At 31.5% G+C, this 24,879-nt stretch overlaps 1 protein-coding gene across 1 annotated transcript; it reads left to right on the top strand.

Moving 5' to 3' along the window:
* The first annotated feature begins 955 nt into the window (after positions 1-955).
* Paf-AHalpha (Platelet-activating factor acetylhydrolase alpha) lies at positions 956-22,165 on the top strand. Its single transcript, XM_075359622.1, has 4 exons — positions 956-1,163; positions 4,022-4,228; positions 8,280-8,402; positions 20,804-22,165. The coding sequence occupies exons 1-4, from the start codon at positions 1,098-1,100 to the stop codon at positions 21,083-21,085; spliced, it is 678 nt and encodes a 225-aa protein (XP_075215737.1). The 5' UTR covers positions 956-1,097; the 3' UTR covers positions 21,086-22,165.
* The last annotated feature ends 2,714 nt before the right edge of the window (positions 22,166-24,879 follow it).

The raw sequence follows: 24,879 nt of genomic DNA, 5'->3' as shown, positions 1-24,879 counted from the left end.
GAGCCAGGAGCACTTATGTTTGTGGATGGGATGATGAAATTGAACCAACATGATAACATGCTACAGAAAATTGTTCCACTTACGCAGAACTCATTTTCCAACAGGATCTTGCAACATGTCACATGTCAAAGAAAATAAGAGTTCTTCAAAAACTTCTAGTGATCTCATGGACAGGCAACTCCCCCGAACTGAATCCCATTGACAATTTATGGGCCATACTAAAAAGACTTGGGAAAGTGAATTGTAGCAAAAAAACTGACCTTATTAGTTCAGTGATACAGGTTTGGTTTCAAGAAAAAGAGTATTAATGAGATAATAAAAAACAAAGGAGGACACATAAACTATAAAATTTGAGTAAGTTTGACTATTAAACATTTTTTCTGTTAAAAATACTGTGTTCGGATTAATTTGTTCGCTACTCTATATATATATATATATATATATATAGTTATACTATATATTATATATAAATTTAATATATAATATAATAATAATAATAATTAATATTATTATTATTATATGTTTAATAGTCAAACTTACTCATTTCTTTGTCCTAGGGGAGAGAGTAGCCTACATTCGTAAATCAGATGAGAAAACTACGCCAGCAACCTGCAACAAACTCCCAAACACCAAGCCAAAAAGATGGCTCGGTGTCAAGTACATATATATACTATATATGTATATATAGTAGCGAACTATATATATAACTATATAGTTATATATTTATATATATATAAATATATAGTATAACTATATTTTATATTATATATATATATATATATTTATACTATATTAGTATAAACTACTATTATACTCATAATTTATATACTATAAGAAAAAACAAAATATTTCTAAATTTGTATCCTGAACGGGTATTTTTCAGGATGTCAAAAAAGGCGGTTTAAAACATGGAAGACAATGATGTAAGAAAAACCTGTTACAGGCAGCAGCACAGTCTACGTACAGCCAATTGTGTGTTAACTCAAAAGTTGTTCGTACCGTGATTAATTTGTTCTTTTCGATTATAGTTGTAGCTTGTCTTTTTTGATTTAGGATTGCTAAGTTTATATTAGTTAAACGGGGTTTTGTTTTTAACAATGAATCCTTGTATTGTACCGTGTGTACCGCAAGATCCTCACGGCGACGACAGATGGATGAGCCAGGTGTGTTATAGGTTAGAATTGGAAGTGAAATTTACATTATTTGTAACCGAACTGTTCTGAATGAGTATCATGTTAGAAATTCAGTGCGTTGTGTATGAATAAAATAAATTTTGGTTTTATGTAAAAAGTCTAGTAATGTTTATATGTCTTTCATTTTTAGAGTTAATCAGTTATTAAAATAGTTCATAAACCTATTTCGTAATTGAACTAACGTTGATTATTTGATTTTTCCGTCTACAGCAGTGTTGTGTCATGTTTAATTTGTTAAGAATTTTTTCTTAGCTATGCCATAACTTGAAATTACTGCTATTGGTGTTTGCTTAATTGTATTTTAGTGGTCTGCTTCATTCAGTGATAATGCAATTTTTGATAAGTATTTAATATAAATTGACATTTATACAAATAGATATTTGTTCCAAATACATGTGAAATCTTGCAAATAGATTTCTTTGAATAGTTTTATCACTTTTGATCTTCACTTCATTTAGGTAAGTTAGGTTTTCGGGTAATTAGTTATATCAATAGAGGATTGTGTGTACCATGTTTGTGAAAAGTGAGATTATACATGGCAACTGAGGGGGAAAAGATAAGTACTAAAGTGTACATTAAGTAATGTATTGGTCTGCCACTAGCTTTGCTACTGTTAGTTGTGTTTCTACCTTCTTACCCATATAAATTGTTTTTTTTCCTTCTAATTTTTACAGTATACTTTTGATAATCGTATAAAATTTAAACTTTTAAAGAAAAGAAATGCTCGTCTACCTGCCTACAGGTGAGTAGATTGAATTACTCAGATAAATTGTAGAAATGCATTAATGGATTTGTAACAAATTAAGTAACGAATAAGAAGTAAGACAACTTTTTTTCTGTAGAAATTTAGCAATTTTAAACCATAAAATTAAATACTTCCTTGAATATTTTATATTTTAGCTGAGATAAGAAAGTTATCAGTAATTATATTAACATTCTTATAATTATTTACTTGAATTTTTTTATTATGTAATTCCTTCGTCTTTGTTGTAATGTGATAAAATTATATTTTAACCTACCAAGCAACATGTGTTACATTCAGCACATACTCGTATATGTGTGGTTAACATAAAATTCTTTTCTTTAGTCTTATTGTCATCTGGATATATTACAATGGTTACCATCCTTTTTGCAGCAACTTCAGAGTTTTCTGTGATGACAATTTATTTTTTCTTATGATAAAGGACATTATCTACTATTATAATAGGTTTAGGGTAAAATTATTTAGAGAATCTTCTTGGTTGTTAACTGTTACTGTTTATCTGTGATAGTTCTTTCCCGAATTCCCCCCTATGAAAGTAACTAGCTTCATGAAGTAACCCATTCTTTGATGTGATAATAAATTATTAACTGATAAATGCCAATATTTCCTAGAAAGTCAAAATTTACATAGAACCTAATGTAAATATCTTGATCTAAATAAATTTTGTATATTTCACTACTTCTCCCATTTATCAATCTTTTTATACAATTATTGTTTTGTTATCAGAATCATAAATTTTTTCAGTTTTACTTTTTCCACAGTAGTCCTTTTTACAGATTTTTTTGCTTGCAGGTTTTGTCATTTCATTAGAAATTGAATTTTTCATTATCAGCAGATGATTACCTGTTAATAGAAACTACCAGTACAAAAATAAGGTTTATAGCTCAATTGAAATAAAAAATCCAAACCCATAAGATTTAGAAGTGTAATTTTCATAAGATAATAAATCAACTATTTATAACTTTCAAAAAAAAAAAAACTGAAACTAAACTAAAAAGTAAATTTTTAATTTGATTTGTCTTCAATTTCTGATATGATGGTCTCAGGCTATCATATCATATCATAATATGATTTGAATGGTATTCAATATTTTAAATTATTTTTATATGATATTCATTTTAATAATAATTTACATTTAAATAGTTTTGAGAGAAATACTATTAGAAATAATTAAGTAGTAGCGAATTAATTTATTTTTCTGTGTAATCACATTGTTGTAAATATTATAATTGAGGTTTTTTTTTAAGTAGCACTTCAAAAAATTAATTTGAGTGCGTATAAGCTTTTGTTTTTTATGTATCTTTCTTTTTAATTTGCACAGGTCAATAAGAATAGAAAAGCAAGATTTAATTGATTTATATTTATTAATTTTACTTGAAAAGAACATTATATCGGAAATATTAACGATGCAATTTGAATCGTATATACATATAGTAATTGTTTATAAGTTATTGTTGCATATTAATACTGTTTGTTTACAACCCCACATAATGCTTTAAGTTCATACTGTCACACACTTAAGATTACATTACTGGTTAATTTTTTTTTCAGTCTAATTCATGTTACTATTATTTTATGTGTAATTACCAAAAATAACAAATTTTGTACACTAATACTAGTAAATGGTTAATTATATTTAATATTTATAAATATTGTGCAGAATTATTGAATAGTTTATTTTTACAACTTTTTTTTTATTACAATAGTTCGTTATTTTTACAATTTTGTTGATACTTGGCAATTTAATGTTTCACAAATGATAATTGAAAAAATATTTGTCACAAATATTGATTGAAAGATGTATATTTAAAAAAAATAATCATACATTCATAACGTGAGGGGGGGACTTCTAACTGTGTGGTAACTTAATTTTGAAGAGAAACTATTTCAATGTAATAACAACAGAGTTAAGAATGTAACATTGCGTTTGTGGTAGTGCACCATGTCAACTACATTAGACAGATGATTATCTTAACTGCATAGGCTGTTATTTATAGTTAAAGCTTATTTATCTGTTTACTTAATTTTTAAATAGAACTGTATGACTTTTGTTTCTTTTTTTCAGCATAATAGACATATTTTGGAAACGAAGGAAAGGGAACCTGAAGTTGTTTTAATAGGAGATTCAATAATTCATCATTTGCAATACAGACCAGTTTGGAGTGAACTTTTTGAACCACTACATTGTCTTAATTTTGGAATATCGGGTGATTCAACACAACATGTTTTATGGAGAATAAATAATGGGGAATTGGATAATGTACAACCGAAGGTAAAGAAATATTCTATTATTGTTAAAAGATTGTGTTCGTTCATTTGTTCTCAGTATATTTAATGTTTTAATTTATTTAAGATTAATACAACAGACTTTATAGTGGTACTTGTGTAAATTTGGTTGCATATTACTCTCAACATTTGAATGGTATGAGATTACCTGTTTATAATACCTTGCTTATCTCCATTACTTCAGGTGACATCACCAAAGATGTAACCACTATCAAATGTTTGATGGTTGTATCACTAGAATTAATATGGTATCATCAAAGATGTAACTGTTGCTAAATGTGATAGTTTTCACTATTTTTTGGTAACACATTTTGGTGCAGTCTGTGTATATGTCCATATTTATTACTTTTTACATACAATAACAGTATAACTATATTTAATACAGAACATTGTATTAAATAACAATTTGTTAATAATTTATTAACAGTAATTCTTATTTCTTCATGAGTGTGATTCAATATATAGCACATATAATGGAAATGAAGTTGAATATATTTGTATCTATATATGTAAAATAATAAAAATAACTTCAAGAAAGTGTTTGAAAATTATTTCTGTTTCTGAGCATATCAGTATGATACATTGACAAATAACTTCTGAGTGTGGTGTTGGACTAGAGACAGTGAATGCTATTTTAAAACAATTTAAAGAAACTTTTCTTGGTCCTCAAAGGAAAAGTAAATGTGACTGTAAATGAAGAACTACTCCCAACGCAGTATCAGTTCTTAGTGAGAAAAAGTAAACTTGATCCAAAATTATCTGCTACAAGAATTAGCAGCTTGTAGAACCGATTTACAAGTGATAACCTCTCTGATTTAAGACGCCAACTTCTTGGAGCTGGATGGAAAGTGTGTTGGCCAGCTAAAAAGCAGGTTTAACAAGAGCAGTGTGTAAAAAAAGGCATTAGTGTGCCAAAGTACGTGCTAACTAGATCCAAAGATCCAAAAAGAATGGAAAAATCTTGTGTTTCCTGACAGATCACATTTGCATGATCAGGGACAAAGGGTTCTATAGGTTAAAAAAGCATCAGATGAAAACACATCACCAGCTCATATACAACAGTTAATTAAACATCCCCAGAAGAAAAAGTGTTTTGGAGTTTTTTCACATTTGAAGGCCTTTGTTAATTTCTTCCAGTAGATGGTGTGTTGAAACATGATTATTTCAAGATAATGTGGGAAAGAGATGTGATACAATGTTAAAAAAAAACAATTCCACATGGTAATGTAGTGTTCCAACAAGATTTGGTGCCATGCCACACTGCCTAAAAAGAGTAAACAAATTTTTTGAAAAATAAAACATTAAAGTGCTCTTGTGGACAGACAGCTTCTGACTTAAACCAAATTGAAAATCTTTGAGCAATAGTCTAAAAACGACTCAAAAATGAATTGTATCACAGAAATTGATCTCTTTAAAGCAGTAATATCAGTATGGTTTCATGATGAAGTAAAAAAAAAATATGTTATACACTTGTCGAATCTGTGTTAAATTATGTATGTGAAGTGATTAAGAATAAAGGAGGACATATTAATTACAATTCCAATTGTACAGGTATGATTTTTTTCAAAATGAACTTAATTTTTATTAAATAACATCTGTGTTTGGATTAATTGCATTATATATACAAGGGTGGGGTGAAAAGTTTAGTCGTGTATAAGAAAACAACATTTTTCTGGGTACATTTTGATTTATTTTTCAACATAGTCACCATTAAGGTTTATAGACTTAGCCCAATGTTCCACTAGAGCGCTTATACCAGTTCAGTATGTTGATTTATCCATTTTCTTAAAATAAACATGTAAGATGGCAGTAACTTCATTACTGGTCAAGAATGTCTTCCTTCCAAGCAATTTTTTTAGGTTAGAAACTAGTGATAAGTCACTGGTAGCCAATCTCATCAACCGTCACAATTCATCGTAAAAATTCTTTTGGGTTGCGCCAAAAGAGCTCAGTCACTTGAAATGTTTTTTTTTTTGGTTGGGCGTGAGCAAACGCTGTTCACATCTTGTGCAAAATTTGTTCATGCAAAATATTGTGCATGTGTTCTCTTTTAACATGCCTGTAGACTCTGTTAACGTGTTCATTGTCATTCATCAGTCTGCCAAGATAGTTTTGTCATCATGAAACCATCTATCATTTCTGGTGTACTCGCCTAAGAAGGATGTCCACTGTGTGGTTCATCGCTAGTGCATGTTTGACCCTATCTTTATGCCTGGTCGTGGTGCTGTCTCGTTGAAACCAAGCATTATTAATTTCATTTTCAGTTAGCTCTCTCTTGTACCAGTGAATGATTTCACAATAACAAGGTGAATTTGTTGTTTCTGCGAAGAATATTGGGCTGACTATTCTTTTCTTGAATATGGAAATCCACACTCTAATCTTCTGGTTATGTTGAGGAATTTCATGTATGGTATGTGGGTTTTTGGCAGACCATAAATGTGAGTTTTGTGCATGATGCGTATATCCTGATAAATGGAACTGTGCCTGTTCGGTGCAGAAAACATAGTCAAAAATATAATCAGAATTTCCCACTAGAAACTGTTGAAACCATTCAGAGTAATGAATTTGCTTTATATGGGATGAGACTGAGTTTCTTATTGACTTCTTTATTTACAGTTGCGACACCGATGTTTTTCTGTTGGACCAACTTTTGTGTGGACTTGTTAGGACTATTTTACATAGCAGCTGATATGTCTTGCAGTTTTTCTTTTCAGCAAAATTCTTCTCAGAGCACTGCTCACCACTTACCACTTGCTCATAGCCCTATATTTCTTGATTAATGCTCTTACATTTTAAATTAGGAATGGCATACCTGGAAATCCATACAAAACAGGTCTTCACTGTGTGTGTATACTCCTCACAATACTCAAAAGAAGAGTGTACATTGAGAACTATTCAGTTTTCTTAAATTTACACCATTCTGAGCACACATAGAAATAAACACTCTCAATCTTTCAGCATTTTGACACCATATCATATTTTTATACTTTTAGATGTAAAAATTACATCTGAAATCGTGAATTTACTATTACAGTAAACCTCTATATAACAAAATCAACAATTTTGGAAAAGAATTTGTTAAATAGAGGTTTTATCTTATATTTAAAAGTATTAGGTTGTAGTTGGTAATCTGAATTGGAAGTTTTAAGTGGATTGGATGTTTTTAATTTAACTTTCGATATTCTTTGTAATACTTTATCAGTGAATATTATTATTTTATTAACATCTTAACTATTGTTAATATATATACATATATATATTTATTTATTTATTTATTGTACCTATTTATCAGTATTTACTGATGATTATTTAACAGACAAAATGGCCATCTAGTTGTAGATAGTCAATTTTTTATGAACAGTTTATAAGCATTTTTTAGTTATTCATTTAAGGTAAAATATTATTTATAATATTGTGTGGCATATTCTGTGTGAAAACATAATAAAAAGTTTTAGGAATGCTTATGAAAATGTTTTATTACTTCATAAAATGTTTAAGGATTTAGATATTAGATATTTTAAACTTTGCGTAGCATCATTCTTTTTTAAATTATGCTGTATGCTACTTTTTAAGGTTGAAAGTTCATAAAATATCAAAATTTTCACTCCTGTGTGAATTAGAAATGTTATTTTAACAGAAAAACAAAAACTTTTTTGGTGCAGTTGGAAGTTCATACTATATGTAAGTACCTAAAATCATTATGCTAAAATAGTTTTATATTTTTAAACTGAGGGATAATTATTATTTATGGGATAGGCTGTTAATGTTATGGAGAAGAGTGGTGACCAGATTATATGGAATGATATTTTTCTTCCCAAATAAATTAGGTAAAGGGTCTGCTGTGAGATCCTTTATTATTTCTGTTATCCACCATTCGTAGAAAGATAAGGAGTAATCACTAGTAATTGATTTAGCCTCAATAGATTATTTAATTTCATTTTTTTTTCTTCTTGTAAGTATGTAACTTTTATGTATAGATATATTTTATTAATGTGTAATGATGACATAACACTGTTTTACCACTATTTGTATTACAGGTTGTTGTTGTTCTAGTTGGAACAAATAACGTAAAAGAGTCTACTGAACATGTAGCCGAAGGAATTATTGAAATAGTTAAAACAATCCGAGGACTTCTTCCAGATTGTTATGTTGTTGTAGTTGTAAGTATTAATTATATTAGTTCATGTTATTAATTTTTATCTATAAGAAATTTGAATTTTGACTGTATACTGCTACATATAGTAATTTTTTATTTTATTTTGTTGGTAGATCCAAAAGGTACAGATTGGTCCTTCTAGAATTGTTGATATTTTTATGTTTTTTTTAATACGTCACAAAGTGCTAGTCAACAAGGCTAGGTTCTCTCATTCAGAGAGTTTACAAATTGTTAATGTGTTCAGTCTTGTACCAGTGGTACTAGGAAAGTAGTTACAACTCCTGCTGTGAAATTAGATTGCTGCTTTAAACATTGTCTGCGTTTATGGACACAGATGCATTTCATGACAGTGTCACTACATTATATTAGGCATTATATTAATTAGGCTTCATTTTTAGTAATTACTTAATTATGACTTTAATTAATTATTGACATCAAGAAAATCTGATATGAAGCAGATGCTAGTAGTTCTCAAATTCAAACACCACAGAAACAAAAGAAATATACTCCTCATAATAAATTTGAAATAAATGATTTCAACAGGTATGTTATTAGAAGAGAATTTCCTAGACATTTAAAATTATTATTATTATTATTATTATTATTATGCTTTTACGGCCAACATGGGACCACTTAAGTCAATTTTAGTTGGATCTTTTCTGAGAAAAGCGTGTTATTTTACTCTTCCAAGCTGCCCAGTATTTCTTCAACCATTCAGATCTTGCTTTCTTTTCTTCATCCAAAAACACCCTCTTCATTGTATTTTGTCGTTTGTCTGTCTTTTGTTTAAATCTAATGCTTTTGTCTTTTAGCTTTGTAATTTTTCCAGTTTTATTCCCTAGGTCAGTCAGGGAAATTCCCAATTCTTTCATATCTTCTCTAATTTCTTTGATCCATCCTACTTCTAGCTTTTGGAACCAGAGCTTTTCAATGATATTTCTTGACAGTCTTGTTTCCGGTGTCCTTATGAGATGACCAAAGAAAGAGATTCTTTTTTTCCGCATAGTATCAGTAATAGGCTCTATTTCTCGATACACCACCTCGATACACATTTGGCACAATCCACCTTGGCCTTCTTTTTGGTGTTTTTTATTGATACACGTTCTGACAATTCTCCTCTCTATTTTCAGAATTTTTTCAATTCGGTTTTTCTGAGTGATTTTGAAAAGGGTCTCGCTTCTGTAGGTGACTTCTGGCTGTACTACAGTTTTATAATGTTTAAGTTTTGTTTTAGCAGAAAGGCATTTTTTGTTATATGTTGACCAAGTTAATTTTTGGGATTTAATCATTTTATTTGTCCTGTTTTGCCATGTCACTTTTTCATTTTAATTATAAGTTATTATTTCCCCTAGATATTTAAATTGTTTTACTATTTTAATTTTCTGATTGTTTACCGTAATGTGCTCTATTACCAGAGGATCTATGGCCATTAGTTCAGTTTTTTCGAAAGAGATATGAAGCCCTATCTTTTGTGCTAGGTTTTGAAGGCTCATGATTTGTGTTTTAGCTTCTTGAATATTATTTGGTAAAAGAGCGAGGTCATCTGCAAATCCTAGGCAATTTAGTGTGATGGAGTTTTTCTTAGTACCCATTTTTATATTTTTGGGATTTATTTCATACCATTTTCTCATGACAAATTTGAGGGCGCAGTTAAAAAGGAGTGGTGAGAGGCCGTCTCCTTGCCTCAATCCAGTTTTTATGTAGAAGGGTTGAGAGAGTTCACCTCTGAATTTCACTCTGGACTGGGTATTGGTTAAAGTTAATTTTATCATGTTTACGAGTTTAGGGTGAAGGCCCAGGTTTCTCAGAATATTCAGCATGGATGGTCGGTGTATTCAATCATAGGCCCTTTTAAAGTCGACGAAGGTGATTATTAGTTGTTTTTTCCGTCTTTTATATAAGTCCATCATAAGTTTTAGGGATATTATTTGCTCCGGGCAACCTCTCCATGGCCTAAATCCCCCTTGGTATTCCTCAAGTTCCAGTTCAAGTTGGTCTTTGCATCGGTTGTATATGATTCTCGACAGGAGTTTGTATGTGCAATCCAGGAGAGATATGCCTCTGTAGTTTTCCGGATTAGTTTTATCCCCTTTTTTATGTAATGGATGAATGAGGGCTGTGGTCCAGTGTTCTGGAAGTTTTTCTTCGTTCCATATTTTCACGAGGCATAGATGTAGGAAAGTTTTGACTGAATAAACTGATGAGTGAACTGAAATTTACTGCTACTAAGGAAAATTATAAAATCTATGGGTTTTCAATTCAGGAAATGTAAAACCAGTAGACTGAGTTTGTGTGAATGAGATGATGTAAAAATGAAATGTGCATTTTTCTTAGGTATTTGAGAAAAAATACAACTTCTGAGCAAAATAGACTGGTTGCATACTTAGATGAAACTTGGGTACACACACAGTATATGGTAAAAAAAGTGCTGGCAAAGTGATGATGTACCAGGTGTTATTGTTAATAGTAGTCCTGGTGATTGTTTAATTTTGGTTTATGCAGGTGGGAACATGGGATTGATAGTTGTTGTTTTTTGAATGTATGATTCAAAGAGTAAAACAGAAGATTATCATAAAGAGATGAACAGTGAAAATTTTTTGAAGTACATTAAAAAACAAGTGATTCCAGGACTACTAACAAATTCTATTTTAGTCACCATCATCCAATTCTTTGAAAAAAGATATTCAAGAATGGCTTCAAAATAATTAAATTAACTAGGACCCAGTCTGACAAAAAAGAACTTTTAGAAATTGTCAAACTACACCGCCCGGGACATAGACAATGTAGTAAATAACTAAGGAATTACAGTGCTTAAATTGTCACCTTACCACCTAGATTTTAACCCAATTGAATTTATTTGGAATCTACGAGGGTAAATCAATTATTATCCGCAATGTAGTTATAAATTTTATTGGTAGGAAACTTACTTGTACATCATTTTTCAATATAGTTCCCTTGCATTTCAATGCACTTGGTCCGTTGTTGCACAAGCTTCCTGATGCCCTCATAAAAGAAGGTTTTCGGTTGAGCTGCGAGCCAGGAGTGCACTACTTCTTTCACTTTTTTGTCCGAGATAAATCGACGGCCCCTTAATGCCTCTTTGAGTGAACCAAACAAGTGGTAGTTAGAAGGGGCAAGATCAGGACTATACGGAGGATGAACCAGTAATTCACAGTTGAGTTTCTGGAGCGTTTCAGCAGTGTGGGCAGCAGTATGTGGACAGGCATTGTCGTGCAACAACACAACACCTTTCGACAGTCCTCGGTGTTATGCTTCAAATTGCAGGCTTCATCTTGGTAGTAAGCATCTCATTGTAACGTGCATTGTTTATTGTCGTGTCCTCTTTCTTCATAATTTCTAGTACTGGTCCTTGTGAGTCCCAAAAAACTATAAGCATCAGTTTTCCTGCGGACGGTTGGGTCTTGAACTTTTTTTGCAGGGAAAATTTGGATGTTTCCATTACATACTGTGCCGTTTACTCTCCGGCTCGTAATGATGGATCCATGTTTCGTCACCAGTGAAGAGTCTGTCTAAGAAGATGTTCCATTTGTTACCATAGCGATCCAAATGTTTTTGGTAGGTGTCCAAGCGCATTGGTTTATGCAACTGTGTGAGTTGTTTTGGGACCCATCTTGCACAGACTTTTATGAAACCAAAGTCTGTTGTGGATGATTTTGTAGGCAGAACCATGACTAATTTGCAGATGATGTGCCACTTCATCAATAGAGTTACTTGTCTGTCTAAGAAAACCATGTTAAATGCACACTCAATGTTTTCCTCATTTGTGGTGATGAATGGTCGTCTGGCTCCTGCGTCGTGCGTAGCACTTGCGCAACCTTTTTTTAATTTTTCAATCCATTCGCAGACACTCCGTTGTGGCAACACACTGTTCCCATACTGTACCAAAAGTCTTCGATGAATTTCAGCCCTTGATACACCTTTTGACCAAAAAAAAATGGATCACTGAATGTTGCTCTTCTTTGGTGCTAACAGAAAGCGTAGCAGCCATGGTTAATGGCAGGGCAGCGATAATGGAACTAACCCTGCAGCATCAAACCTGCATAGACATAACAACAATTAAACCACGCATGCGTCATCTATGCAACACAACAGTACTACCAACATAAACAAAAATATAACTAAATTGCAGATAATTGACTTACTCTTGTAGTTAAAAAAAAAATTGATCGTAGTATGTCCCACATGTCATTAACAGAACTGAGAGCCATTACATTAGATGCAATTTCATAAATTACTGCAGAGACTGGAAAAGTTCAGGAGGTAATGGATTCTTCTTGGAAAACAGATGCCTTAAAAAAGATGCCATTGAAAGCATGATAAATTAGAAATTGAAAAATAATTAAACATTTATATAATAATAATTAATTGAAATTTAAATATTTAATCAGAATTGAAAATTAGAAATTGAAGTTGAAAGCCTTGTAAATACACAGTATGTCTGAAAATTTCCCGAACTAAATTAAATAAAAATATAGATTTAAAGCTAAACAAATTTACTCACATCTGTCCTCTACATAGAACCCTTCTCTTGTTATAAACTTGTTGTAGTACTTTTACTGCCTGTCAAATGCTCTGAAGAAATCACTTTGTGGGATCGCCTTCAACTGCTTGGTGCAAGCCATTTGGATGGCCAGAATTTTATCGAAAAAGCGGCCTTTCATCTTCAACTTAAATTTCTGAAACAGAAAATAGTCTGCTGGAGCCAAGTTGGGTGAATTATAAGATGGTGATTTGATTTGCGGCATAATTATGTGTTAAAACTGTTACCATGTGTGCCGGGTGTTGTCATGCAAGATAGTCCAACTGCCAGGATCCTGGTACTTGTGCTGGATTTGATGAATGCGACGCATGAAACGTTTTATTACTTCCAAATAGAATTTAGAATTCACTGCTTGACCAGTTGGGGAAAATTAATGATGAATCATGCTCTTTGGGTTGAAGAATGCAATCAATATCATTTTCACTCTTGATTTTTGCTGCCTGATTTTCCCTTTGTGCTCCAGGACTCAACCAAGCAGCGGATTAATTTTTCTTTTTTGGATAATACATGATGCACCATTTTTCATCCCCAATTACAATTTTTTGCAAAAAATTTGGGTCATTATCGGCAGTTTCAAGAAAGACGCACCTGTTTTTGCTTCTTTGATTAAGAAGTGTGGAACAGACCGAGTGCACACCTTTTGGCAGTTCACTTTTCTGTTGGAATTGTATGTAGTGCATCTTTACCAATGTTTAGCTCTTCTGATATGTCCTGAAGGGTAAGATGAGATTGTGCAAGTAGGAGTACGCACACTTTTGTAACATTTTCATCGTGAACAGCTGTTGACGGCCTCCTGCTTTGTTCATCGTCATCCAACGACTCTCTATTTTCTTTAAACCGCTTCCACCACGTGTATGTTGTAGTGCAGCTTCATCACTGAATGGTTGCTGTATCATTGAATAAGTTTCAGCAAATAATTTTTGAAGTCGAACACAAAATTTTATCTTGCTTCTCTGTTCCATGTCGTGAGCTTGTACAGGGTCACGTGAACACAGCGTATACGGCCGAATATAACTCTAGATTGGAGTGATGAAATATGATGAAATTTTATACACATACTCGTCAGACATTGTATTACATAGTTCCTTGGTTGTCTGAGAGATGGCACTACTTGTGTCGACTACAGAAATTTATTTCGGGAACTTTTCAGATCTGTTGTGTGTAGGGATGAATAATGATGAGAAATCAGATAGTAGACGAATTTGAAATTAATTCTGGTGAGAGTGAAACTAAAACTGTGTCAAGCTCATAAATTGAGAGTTGTTGGCCTATCACAGAAGATAGTTCTATAGCAACTGCAGACAAAACTGGTTAAGGACTGTATTAAGGTGATATTGATAATTCATTTATTTAATAAATTAATATAAAAATATTATTTTATTTTTTATTCGGCAGCTATATCTAACTACTTGTGATTCTGTAGGCCTGTATACCCAAATTATTACTATCAGATTTGAATATTATGCTGTGAACTATAGTACCATTTTAGTAAAAACATTTACTTAAAAAAATTATTATAATTAATTGCAGGTAAATTTATTTCATTTATGAATACAATAATGTAAATTAATATTTTCAATTGTGTTATTACCATAATCAGAAAGAAATTAAGTTTCCAAAAAATATCGTAACCTAATTTAATTGGACAACATTTCTTGTTAAGAATGAATAGACAAGCATGTCACTTTTTTCTGTAGGACTAAGCCCAGACTGTACTGTTGTTTATATCTCCATCTCTGTCTATAGCCAAACAATACAACAATGCTGTGATTCTCCACAAATATGAAGTTTACCTTCTTGACTTGTAAAACCAATTCATATAAATGTATGCCTTTGCTGTACTTTGTTTTAAATAATGAAGAAGGATGACAGTTAAGTGGTTTTCTAAAATATATTTCTGCTTTAATGAAGACAAATAATAACCATAAAGATTTTAGGATAGGAAGGAAGGAAATGTTAGGAATTGGGGCTAGTAAAATGAAATAGTCAAGTCTGAAATTGAATATATTTTTCTAAAATATTTATTGTAACTGATTAATATAATGTAACTATTAATTTAATAGTGCATTAAATGATTTATTGATGTTTTGGTATATAATTATTTTGTATTAAATATTAAGACATTAAATTTCATTTAAATCCATATTGAAACAGATAATTGCCTTTTCCATTCTGTTTGATTATAATTATAAATGAAGTGCAGAATATATAATTTTTTTTCTGTAACCCATAGACAATGTAAGCTCAGTATCTTGGGATTTCAACTTGAAACTGGAGGTTACCATTGTAACATGGAGTATTTTTTTTTTTTTTGTCTTCAGTCATTTGACTGGTTTGATGCAGCCCTCCAAGATTCCCTATCTAGTGCTAGTCGTTTCATTTCAGTATACCCTCTACATCCTACATCCTTATGGCCACATACTAAGGCATCCTGGAATAGTCGCTTTAATATTGGAAGGACAGGTAGAAGGGAAAAATTGTGTAGGCAGGCTACGTTTGGAATATGTAAAACAAATTGTTAGGGATGTAGGATGTAGAGGGTATACTGAAATGAAACGACTAGCACTAGATAGGGAATCTTGGAGGGCTGCATCAAACCAGTCAAATGACTGAAGACAAAAAAAAAAAAAATACTCCATGTTACAATGGTAACCTCCAGTTTCAAGTTGAAATCCCAAGATACTGAGCTTACATTGTCTATGGGTTACAGAAAAAAAATTATATATTCTGCACTTCATTTATAATTATAATCAAACAGAATGGAAAAGGCAATTATCTGTTTCAATATGGATTTGCCTACACAATTTTTCCCTTCTACCTGTCCTTCCAATATTAAAGCGACTATTCCAGGATGCCTTAGTATGTGGCCATAAGTCTGTCTCTTCTTTTAACTATATTTTTTCCAAATGCTTCTTTCTTCATCTATTTGCTGCAATACCTCTTCATTTGTCACTTTATCCACCCATCTGATTTTTAACATTCTCCTATAGCACCACATTTCAAAAGCTTCTAATCTTTTCTTCTCAGATACTCCGATTGTCCAAGTTTCACTTCCATATAAAGCGACACTCCAAACATACACTTTCAAAAACCTTTTCCTGACATTTAAATTAATTTTTGATGTAAACAAATTATATTTCTTACTGAAGACTCGTTTAGCTTGTGTGCTATTCGGCATTTTATATCGCTCCTGCTTCGTCCATCTTTAGTAATTCTACCTCCCAAATAACAAAATTCTTCTACCTCCATAATCTTTTTTCCTCCTATTTTCACATTCAGTGGTCCATCTTTGTTATTTCTACTACACTTCATTACTTTTGTTTTGTTCTTGTTTATTTTCATGCGATAGTTCTTGCGTAGGACTTCCATCTATGCCGTTCATTGTTTCTTCTAAATCCTTTTTACTCTCGGCTAGAATTACTTTATCATCAACAAATTGTAGCATCTTCATATTTTCACCTTGTACTGATACTCAAAATCTAAATTGTTCTTTAACATAATTAACTGCTAGTTCTATGTAAAGATTAAAAATTAGCAGGGATAGGGAACATAGTTGTTGGACTCCCTTCTTTATTACAGCTTCTTTCTTATGTTCTTCAATTATTAATGTTGATTTTTGGTGCCTGTAAAGGTTAGCAATCATCCTTATAGCAATGTACTTGAACCCAAGTTTTTTAAAATGCTGAACACTTTATTCCAGTCTACATTATCGAATGCCTTTTCTAGGTCTATAAATGCCAAGTATGTCGGTTTGTTTATCTTTAATCTTCCTTCTACTATTAATCTGAGCCCTAAAATTGCTTCCCTTGTCCCTATACTTTTCCTGAAACCAAACTGGTCTTCTCCTAACACTTCTTCCACTCTCCTTTCAATTCTGTACAGAATTCTAGTTAAGATTTTTGATGCATGACTAGTTAAGCTAATTGTTCTGTATACTTCACATTTATCTGTTCCTGCTTTCTTTGGTATCATGACTATAACACTCCTTTTGAAGTCTGATGGAACTTCCTCTTTTTCGTAAATATTACACACCAGTTTTTATAATTTATCAACTGCTTCCTCACCTGCACTACACATTAATTCTACAGGTATTTTGTCTATTCCAGGAGCCTTTCTGCTATTCAAATCTTTTAATGCTTGATTAAATTCAGATCTCAGTATTGTTTCTCCTCTTTCATCTTCTTTGACTGCCTCTTCTTCCTCTATAACACCATTTTCTAATTCATTTCCTCCATATAACTCTGCAATTTATTCCACCCTCCTATTGAATTTACCTTTCATATTATAAATCGGTGTACCATCTTTATTTAACACATTATTAGATTTTAATTTATGTACGCCAAACCTTTCCTCAACTTTTCTGTATGATCTGTCTGTTTTACCAATGTTCATTTTTCTTTCCACTTCTAAGACACTTCTTTAATCCACTCTTCTTTTGCTAGTTTGCACTTCCTGTTTGTAGTATTTCTTAATAGTTGATAGTTCCTTTTACTTTCTTCAGCACTAGCATTCTTATATTTTCTACGTTCATCCATCAGCTGCAATATATCGTCTGAAACCCAAGGTTTTCTACCAGTTCTCTTTATTCCGCCTAAGTTTGCCTCTGTTGATTTAAGAATTTCCTTTTTAACATTCTCCCATTCTTCTTCTACATTTTCTACCTTATCTTTTTTACTCAGACCTCTTGCGATGTCCTCCTCAAAAATCTTCTTTACCTCCTCTTCCTCAAGCTTCTCCAAATTCCACTGATTCATCTGACACCTTTTCTTCTAGTTTTTAAACCCCAATCTACATTTCATTATCACCAAATTATGGTCACTATCAATGTCTGCTCCTGGGTAAGTTTTGCAGTCGACGAGTTGATTTCTAAATCTTTGCTTAACCATGATATAATCTATCTGATACCTTGCAGTATCGCCTGGCTTTTTCCAAGTGTATATTCTTCTATTATGATTTTTAAATTGGGTGTTGGCAATTACTAAATTATACTTCGTGCAAAACTCTGTAAGTCGGTCCCCTCTTTCATTCCTTTTGCCCAGCCCGTATTCACCCACTATATTTCCTTCCTTGCCTTTTCCAATGCTTGCATTCCAATCTCCAACTATTATTAAATTTTCATCTCCTTTTATGTGTTTAATTGCTTCATCAATCTCTTCGTATACACACTCTACCTCATCATCATCATGGGCGCTTGTAGGCATATAGACGTTAACAATCGTTGTCGGTTTAGGTTTTGATTTTATCCCTATTACAATGATTCTATCGCTATGCGTCTTGAAATACTTCACTCTCCTCCCTATCTTCTTGTTCATACATGGAGTATAATGTTAACAAACAATGATAAACGTATTGTGAATTTATGTTATAGAAACCGATATCAGTATCTACAATAGCTAGCTATTAATTGCAGTGCTAGTGTCTAATAGTGTTGTGGTAGTGACATCCTTAGCCATACTTCAGATTTCTGAAATGACAATAGGTATTTTGTATTAATATTTGTGCAATTTTTTTTTTCCAATGTAGTTGTGTAATTTACCACTTATTTTCACATTAAGTAAATAATCAGTCAGCTTGTTTACATAATAAAAATCAGACGTAAAGTACATAAAGTATTATTTTAATTTATTTCTTTAAGTATTCATTCTAGAAATAATGTAAATAAAAATAGGCCTGAAATTTAATTCCTTTTTATTGACGTTGAAATGTTTTCAACTGAGTAAAACACAGCAAATAATACACTTTATTGTATTAGGTATTGTCGTAGGTTAGTTCCAAGTTATTATTTGTTATGATTAACTTGTGTTCAGAAATTGGATATAACAAACCTTTCAGATAATACAAGTAAAAGTCTTAACCTTGGCTTGTTATAAACAATATTGATTGTAATTCATGATCTGTTATAATAATGTTTAACTAATGGAAAAAATATTAGATCTAGAAATGTTAAGTGAATAAATACATATTTGGTATTCTCACAAAAAAGATTAACTAATGTAATTAAACTTTATTAATGTATTTATAACTTTATATAGGCTCATTCCTGTCAGTGTAGTCCTGTCGCTGGCAATACATTGATCCTAACATTTCTTCCATGTTTAGAATGTTAACTGCAATGTGTTTTTTGGTGTTTTTGTTGTGTTGTATTTTTCTCAATCTATTGATTTGAAAACAATGTCCTTCAGGGTTACATTTAGTTTTCTGGAACCAAGTCGGGAGAGTAGGATGAGTGAGGCAAATACAGAATTATTTTGTAGGTAATGCGAGATAAGAAATTATGCATGAGCTGGTTACTTGTCATGATGAGACATCCAATTTTTGTTTTCCCACATTTCAGGCCTCTTTCTGTATACCATTTATTTCAAGAAATATAAAATAAATTTTATATCAAAAAAATTAAAATTTGATAGTGCGAGGATAGTGGATAAAAGGCTTGAAAATGAATATGTTTTATCTTCTTTAAATACGAGGGTTATTTTTTTTTCAAGGTCCGATCGGTCATGCAATTAAAACTATAGTGAAAATAAACAATTTTTTATTTGTAACAAGTACTTACATAGTTACGTTATTTCTCTACATAGTTGCCACTCCGATTTAGACATTCGTCGTAGCGTGGTACCAACTTTCCAATACCCTGGTCATAGAACAGAGCTGCCTGTGTTTTCAGCCATGTTTCTACGCTGGTCTGCTGCTCGATGTCTGTGCCAAAATGTTGTCCTCCTAGCCAGCGTATCATGTGAGCAAAGAGGTGAAAATCAGATCGAGCCGAGTCCAGGCTGTATGGTGGGTGATCAAACACTTCCCAATGAAAACGCTGCAGTAGCTTCTTTGATACAGCTGCAGTGTGCGGCCGAGCATTGTCATGGAGAAAGACAATGCCTGATGACAACATTCCTATCCGCTTATTCTGAATTGCTCTTTGTAGACATTGAAGAGTCATGCAGTGATGGTCGTGCCACGTTCCATGAATTCCACCAAGAGAACTCCATTTGGGTCCCAGAACACAGTAGCCATACACTTTCTGTTGGAGAAGGTTCGCTTGAACTTCTTTGGTTTACTGGGAGAACGAGAATGCATCCACTGTTTGGATTGTTCTTTTGTTTCTTCAGTTTCGAAATGGATCCATGACTTGTCCCCATTTGACTTGTGACAAATTTGTTCAAAAAATCTTCTCCTTCATTGTGGTAGCGCTGGGAGGCGCTAAACGTTAGGGAGGCGTCCATTCTCATTGTTTTGTGTTGGTCGGACAGCATCTTGGAAACCCATCTCGCACACAGTTTGCGGTACAGAAGTCTCTCACTCACAACGGTGTAAAGAGCTAACTTTGAAATTTCAGGAAACGAATCACTCAATACAGAAATTGTGAACCGACAATTTTCTCAAATTGCCTCATCCACTCGCTCAACAAGATCATCGGTTGACACTCACTTCCTTCCCTGACCGCCTGCATCATGAAAATCTGCACGTCCTGCTTTAAAGTTCCTGCACCATTGTCGCACTTTGCTGTCACTCATTGAAGTTTCACCGTACACCGTACTTATTCGTTGATGAATTTCAGGTGCATTACACCCCTCAGCCCGAAGAAATCGAATTACCACACTTGACGGGAGGTGCTATTGTTGTAGACATGTTTATGTGCTAGCTGCGTGTTCAGAACTAAACAAAGTGATGCAGTGTGATTGAAGGCCATACTAGAGATGCTGCGCAACACATATGCGCAAAGGTTCATCTGAGTTTTGCGTGGGTTTTTATTTCACGACTGATCAGACCTTGAAAAAAGTAACCCACGTATAATGAAATTTGTGAAATAATGGATGTGTTGTTCAGACGTAAAAATCTTATTTCAGGATCTTTTACCAAGAGGCCAACATCCAAATGATTTAAGGGAACGCAACAAAACTGTTAATAAAATAGTAAGAACCAAGGTTCAAGGTTGGCCTCGAGTCGAGGTTGTAGCTGCTGATAAAGGATTGGTTCAGCCAGATGGAACTATTAGTCATTTGGATTTGCCCGACTACTTACATCTTTCAGATTCTGGGTATCGGAAAGCGTTCAATGAACTCCATGAACTTTTAATTCAGTTGCTGTCTGAAGGTGAAGAAGAAAAAGATTTAACACCATCAGAATGAATAAGATCTGTTTATTGACTGTTTTTATTTATTTATTTATTGAATTTTTTGTTTGCTGAAAGTTTACAGATATATTGTATATGAATTTTTCCACTTGCAGTTAATGATAATTAATATTTTGCATTGTCTTAAAAATCCGGTGCTGCTTTATACAGATGGTATACTGCCATATTTGATATTATAATCACCAATATTTTTAAAAGGCAAAGAATCTATCGGATCTGAATGATTATTGCACTTTTGTTGTTCGTCATTATATTATTAGATTGAGTAATATAGAAGATAAATTAATCAATTCTTTTTTTAATAATAATAATAATCAAGTAATATAATTCATTCAGTAATATAGATTTAGTATTATTTTTTTTTTTGTACTCTTAACCCTTTGATGATTAAGGCCACTTTCATGTTGCAGTACCGCAAAGGAGCATTTTTTTTTTTTTTGTTATTGGTTGGTGTAGTCATAAATTGGCAGTAACATGTATTATTTGTATTTAATACCTTTTATGTGAATGAAATGTATTTAGGGAGATTCATAATTTTTTTAATAAAATAGCTAAAACTACGGCTGCTGGAAAAAATCAATTTACCTGAGATATAATTTTATTACTCAGTTTTCCCATAGTGCATGATTCCAGTGCATGCTTGTTATTAACAGTTAAATTATTCCTGTGAGGTTTACTAATATATTTTCATGAGATTTGTTTTGAATTTGTTCTTAACATAGCCAAATTTATTAACTCAGCATAGTATATTATTGTTTTTTTCTTGTACTCAGCCATTTTGTCTACAAGTGTGGTTTTTAGATTGACAAAAAGTCATTATGATACTTCATTATACATATTAAAATTATTACTAACATGATTGGTTTTAGTAGAAATTTCAGTCCTAGGATATTATTTTTCCATTCATTTATTATCTTAATATTTTTTCATCTCCAGGTTTTTGGAATTAATAAATAAATAAATATGAAAGAAATTTAATTATGAATTATTTACGCATGATTTAAATGTTCACGTTTCATTTTTGGTACAGATTTCTACATCATTAAAAGTTTATTTTTTTATTGTGATATAAAAATTTATATAATAACTTTGTGAGTTGTTTTTATTCGTTTTTAAAATTAGATTCATTTTCATTAATCAAATTTATGTATTGTAAAAAATTTAAATATATATTCTATAAACTCACTTTCAAGAATTTACATTTACATTTTTCACTTACAGAATTTATTATAAAATTTGCTTCCAAAAGTTTAAAAATTTATATTTTATAAATTAATGCATTTTGATATCATGGAATGTTTAAAGTATGAATTAACAATAGTGGATTAGGTCTGTTATTAGAATTTAAGATATTTGCTTATTCTTTAAAATGTTGGGTTCAAGATTGGCCAAGAAGACATCTTCAATGTTTTCCCAACCTTCCTGAAGGCGTTTGTACCATTTTTGTTGAATGTTAAAAAAGACCTTTGGCCTTTAATGGTTCACTTCATATAATTCCATTTTTAACGCAAGATTTCAGATAAATTTTCTGATCTGACATTTTTCCATACAAAAAAATCATCTAACACAGAAAAGTATGTTCTGCTTTTTCACTCACCAAAAATGAACAAAGTGTTGAGAATGTAGTGGCAAAATTTATTCTTTTTAATGCCATGTAATTCGAAATCACCATTATTAAATGTGTTTTGGACTATGGGTAAGACAATAAAGTGCATCTCTTACATCTTGATGTATCTACAAGGTTTTTCTCTCAAAGTATTTATTCAGACTTTAATGTTTTTCCTGCCCCCTTGAAAGTAGTTTCTCAGTGATATTTCGTGTGTATGCCAACGTAACTTCGAGTTTGGAAAACACTGGTGAAACACCTCTTTGATTGTTGCCTTGAGCTCAGCTTACGATTTGTCTCATCTGCTGTTGAAAAACATTGTTTCTTGAGTTTCCTTTTAAGTTTGGGACATAAGAAAAAGTATTATCACAACAATGATATAATTCGCTAAGAACTGTTGGATAATTAGAGTGGTAAGCGCTGAGATGTTGTACAAAATCCATGAATTGTCTCTCAAAGTTCGGTTCATTTTCTCTAGATTGCCTTATGCAAGTTTTGTAAAACTTCTAAGTAATACTCCTTGTTGACTGTAGGACCTTATGGTTGGAATTAGTGATGAACAATTCCATTGTAGTAAAAGAAAATGGTTAAAAGGATTTTCACATTTGACCAGACCTGACTGCCATTTTCTGTCTGGCATGTAATACAAAATGCATGTTTCATCACCGGTAACAATTGAATTAAGGAACACATCACCATTTTCTGTGTAGCATATCAAAAATTCCAAAGCAGATCCCATTTGGATTTTTTTGTGACATTCCATTAAGATGTGCAACACTCAATATGCACAAACCTTTCTGAAGCCTAAGTGGTCATGAATAATATGATTAACAGCTTTTGAAACATCAGGAAAAAGAAGGGCCAGGTTGGAAAACTTTGAGCACAATGCCTACACATTATGTGTAGGCATAATAAATAATTTATAAATTTTATTTTGTAAACAAATATATAAGTACTTTAGTTAATTAAAACTTTTAGTGAATTTAATATTATAATTTTAATTTTTGTAAATATATAATTTTTTTAAAGTTAAGCCTGTGAGAATTTGCTTCTATTTCATGTAAAAGAATTTTACATCTATTGCATTACCTGTGCCCTTGAGATGTAAAGTTATCCTATTTATATATATAACTCTACCTCATTCAGTAATAATAGTTCTAATATTCCATTGTTACTTTTTGATACATCTTGTTAAAATTAATTTTTATTATATTTCTGTTCTTTTATGATCTTCAAAAATTGTATTTTTCATTGAATGCAGAGTTTAACTTTTTTATAAAATGTAAAAATCTCCAAATTTCTGAAATTCTAGAATTAGAAGAACTAATCAAAATTAATTCTAGTTAGTAAGGTAAGAGAATTAACAAGCAACTAGAAATACCGATACAGAACTAAGTTCTTTTAATTAAATGGTTGAAATGTTGAAAATGCTCCTGGTTCCTACTGGAAAAGAAAGTCTGGACTTTCTTCAACATTAATGGTCATCTAAGGGTTAATTATTACAATTATTTTGTTTTGTGTTTTGTTTTAATATAATGTAGTAATATTAAATCTTTGTTTATAAAACTAAAAAATAGGTTTGTGTACTGTAGCTTTATTATGTGAACACATTTAAGTCTGTTAAACAATCTAATGATCTCTAGAATAATTCCTATTTTTATTTTATTTTATGATATTTTATTTATTTGCTAACATTTTACAGTACTACTTAAAAATGTTATTTATTCTGGTAATTGATGGAATTGAAACAATCATTTATTTTTTTTGTAAATAAATGAATGATTATTCATTTTATGTATTTATATTAATGAAATATATTATTAGGTTATTTTCTATTATCAGATGTCATTATTTTTATAATTATTGTCATTGTTTTGCATTAAATGCATACTATGTAATAACTTGAGACAATAACAATGCAGTTGTTATAACAGTTTTTTAGTAACACAAAGCTTAATTACAAAATAAATAATATTTTTGGTTTATTATTGTGTATGTTTTTTATTTATTTTCTTTATTTATAATAGTGCAAGTAGTCCTCCAGTTTTGAATGAAATTGGTTATTTGATATTATATATAATTAGAGTTCCCTAATATTATAGTTTGTTGTAAACATTTGAGAGTATGTTTTAAGGAAATGTAAAATACCATTAATGATAAAAAGTTCTTGTGAAGCTATGAAT

Source organism: Lycorma delicatula, chromosome 3 (genome assembly GCF_047948215.1).
Source record: "Lycorma delicatula isolate Av1 chromosome 3, ASM4794821v1, whole genome shotgun sequence".
NCBI classification, from domain to species: Eukaryota; Metazoa; Arthropoda; class Insecta; order Hemiptera; family Fulgoridae; genus Lycorma; species Lycorma delicatula.
This window is presented reverse-complemented; position numbering and strand designations above follow the sequence as displayed.

Bases quoted from the DNA above. Each gene is read 5' to 3' on its own strand.
- Paf-AHalpha (XM_075359622.1), top strand. From the start codon at position 1,098: ATGAATCCTTGTATTGTACCGTGTGTACCGCAAGATCCTCACGGCGAC. The intron at 1,164-4,021 runs GTGTGTTATAGG...TCTTTTTTTCAG, and splicing joins ACGACAGATGGATGAGCCAG to CATAATAGACATATTTTGGA. The intron at 8,403-20,803 runs GTAAGTATTAAT...ATCTTATTTCAG, and splicing joins ATTGTTATGTTGTTGTAGTT to GATCTTTTACCAAGAGGCCA.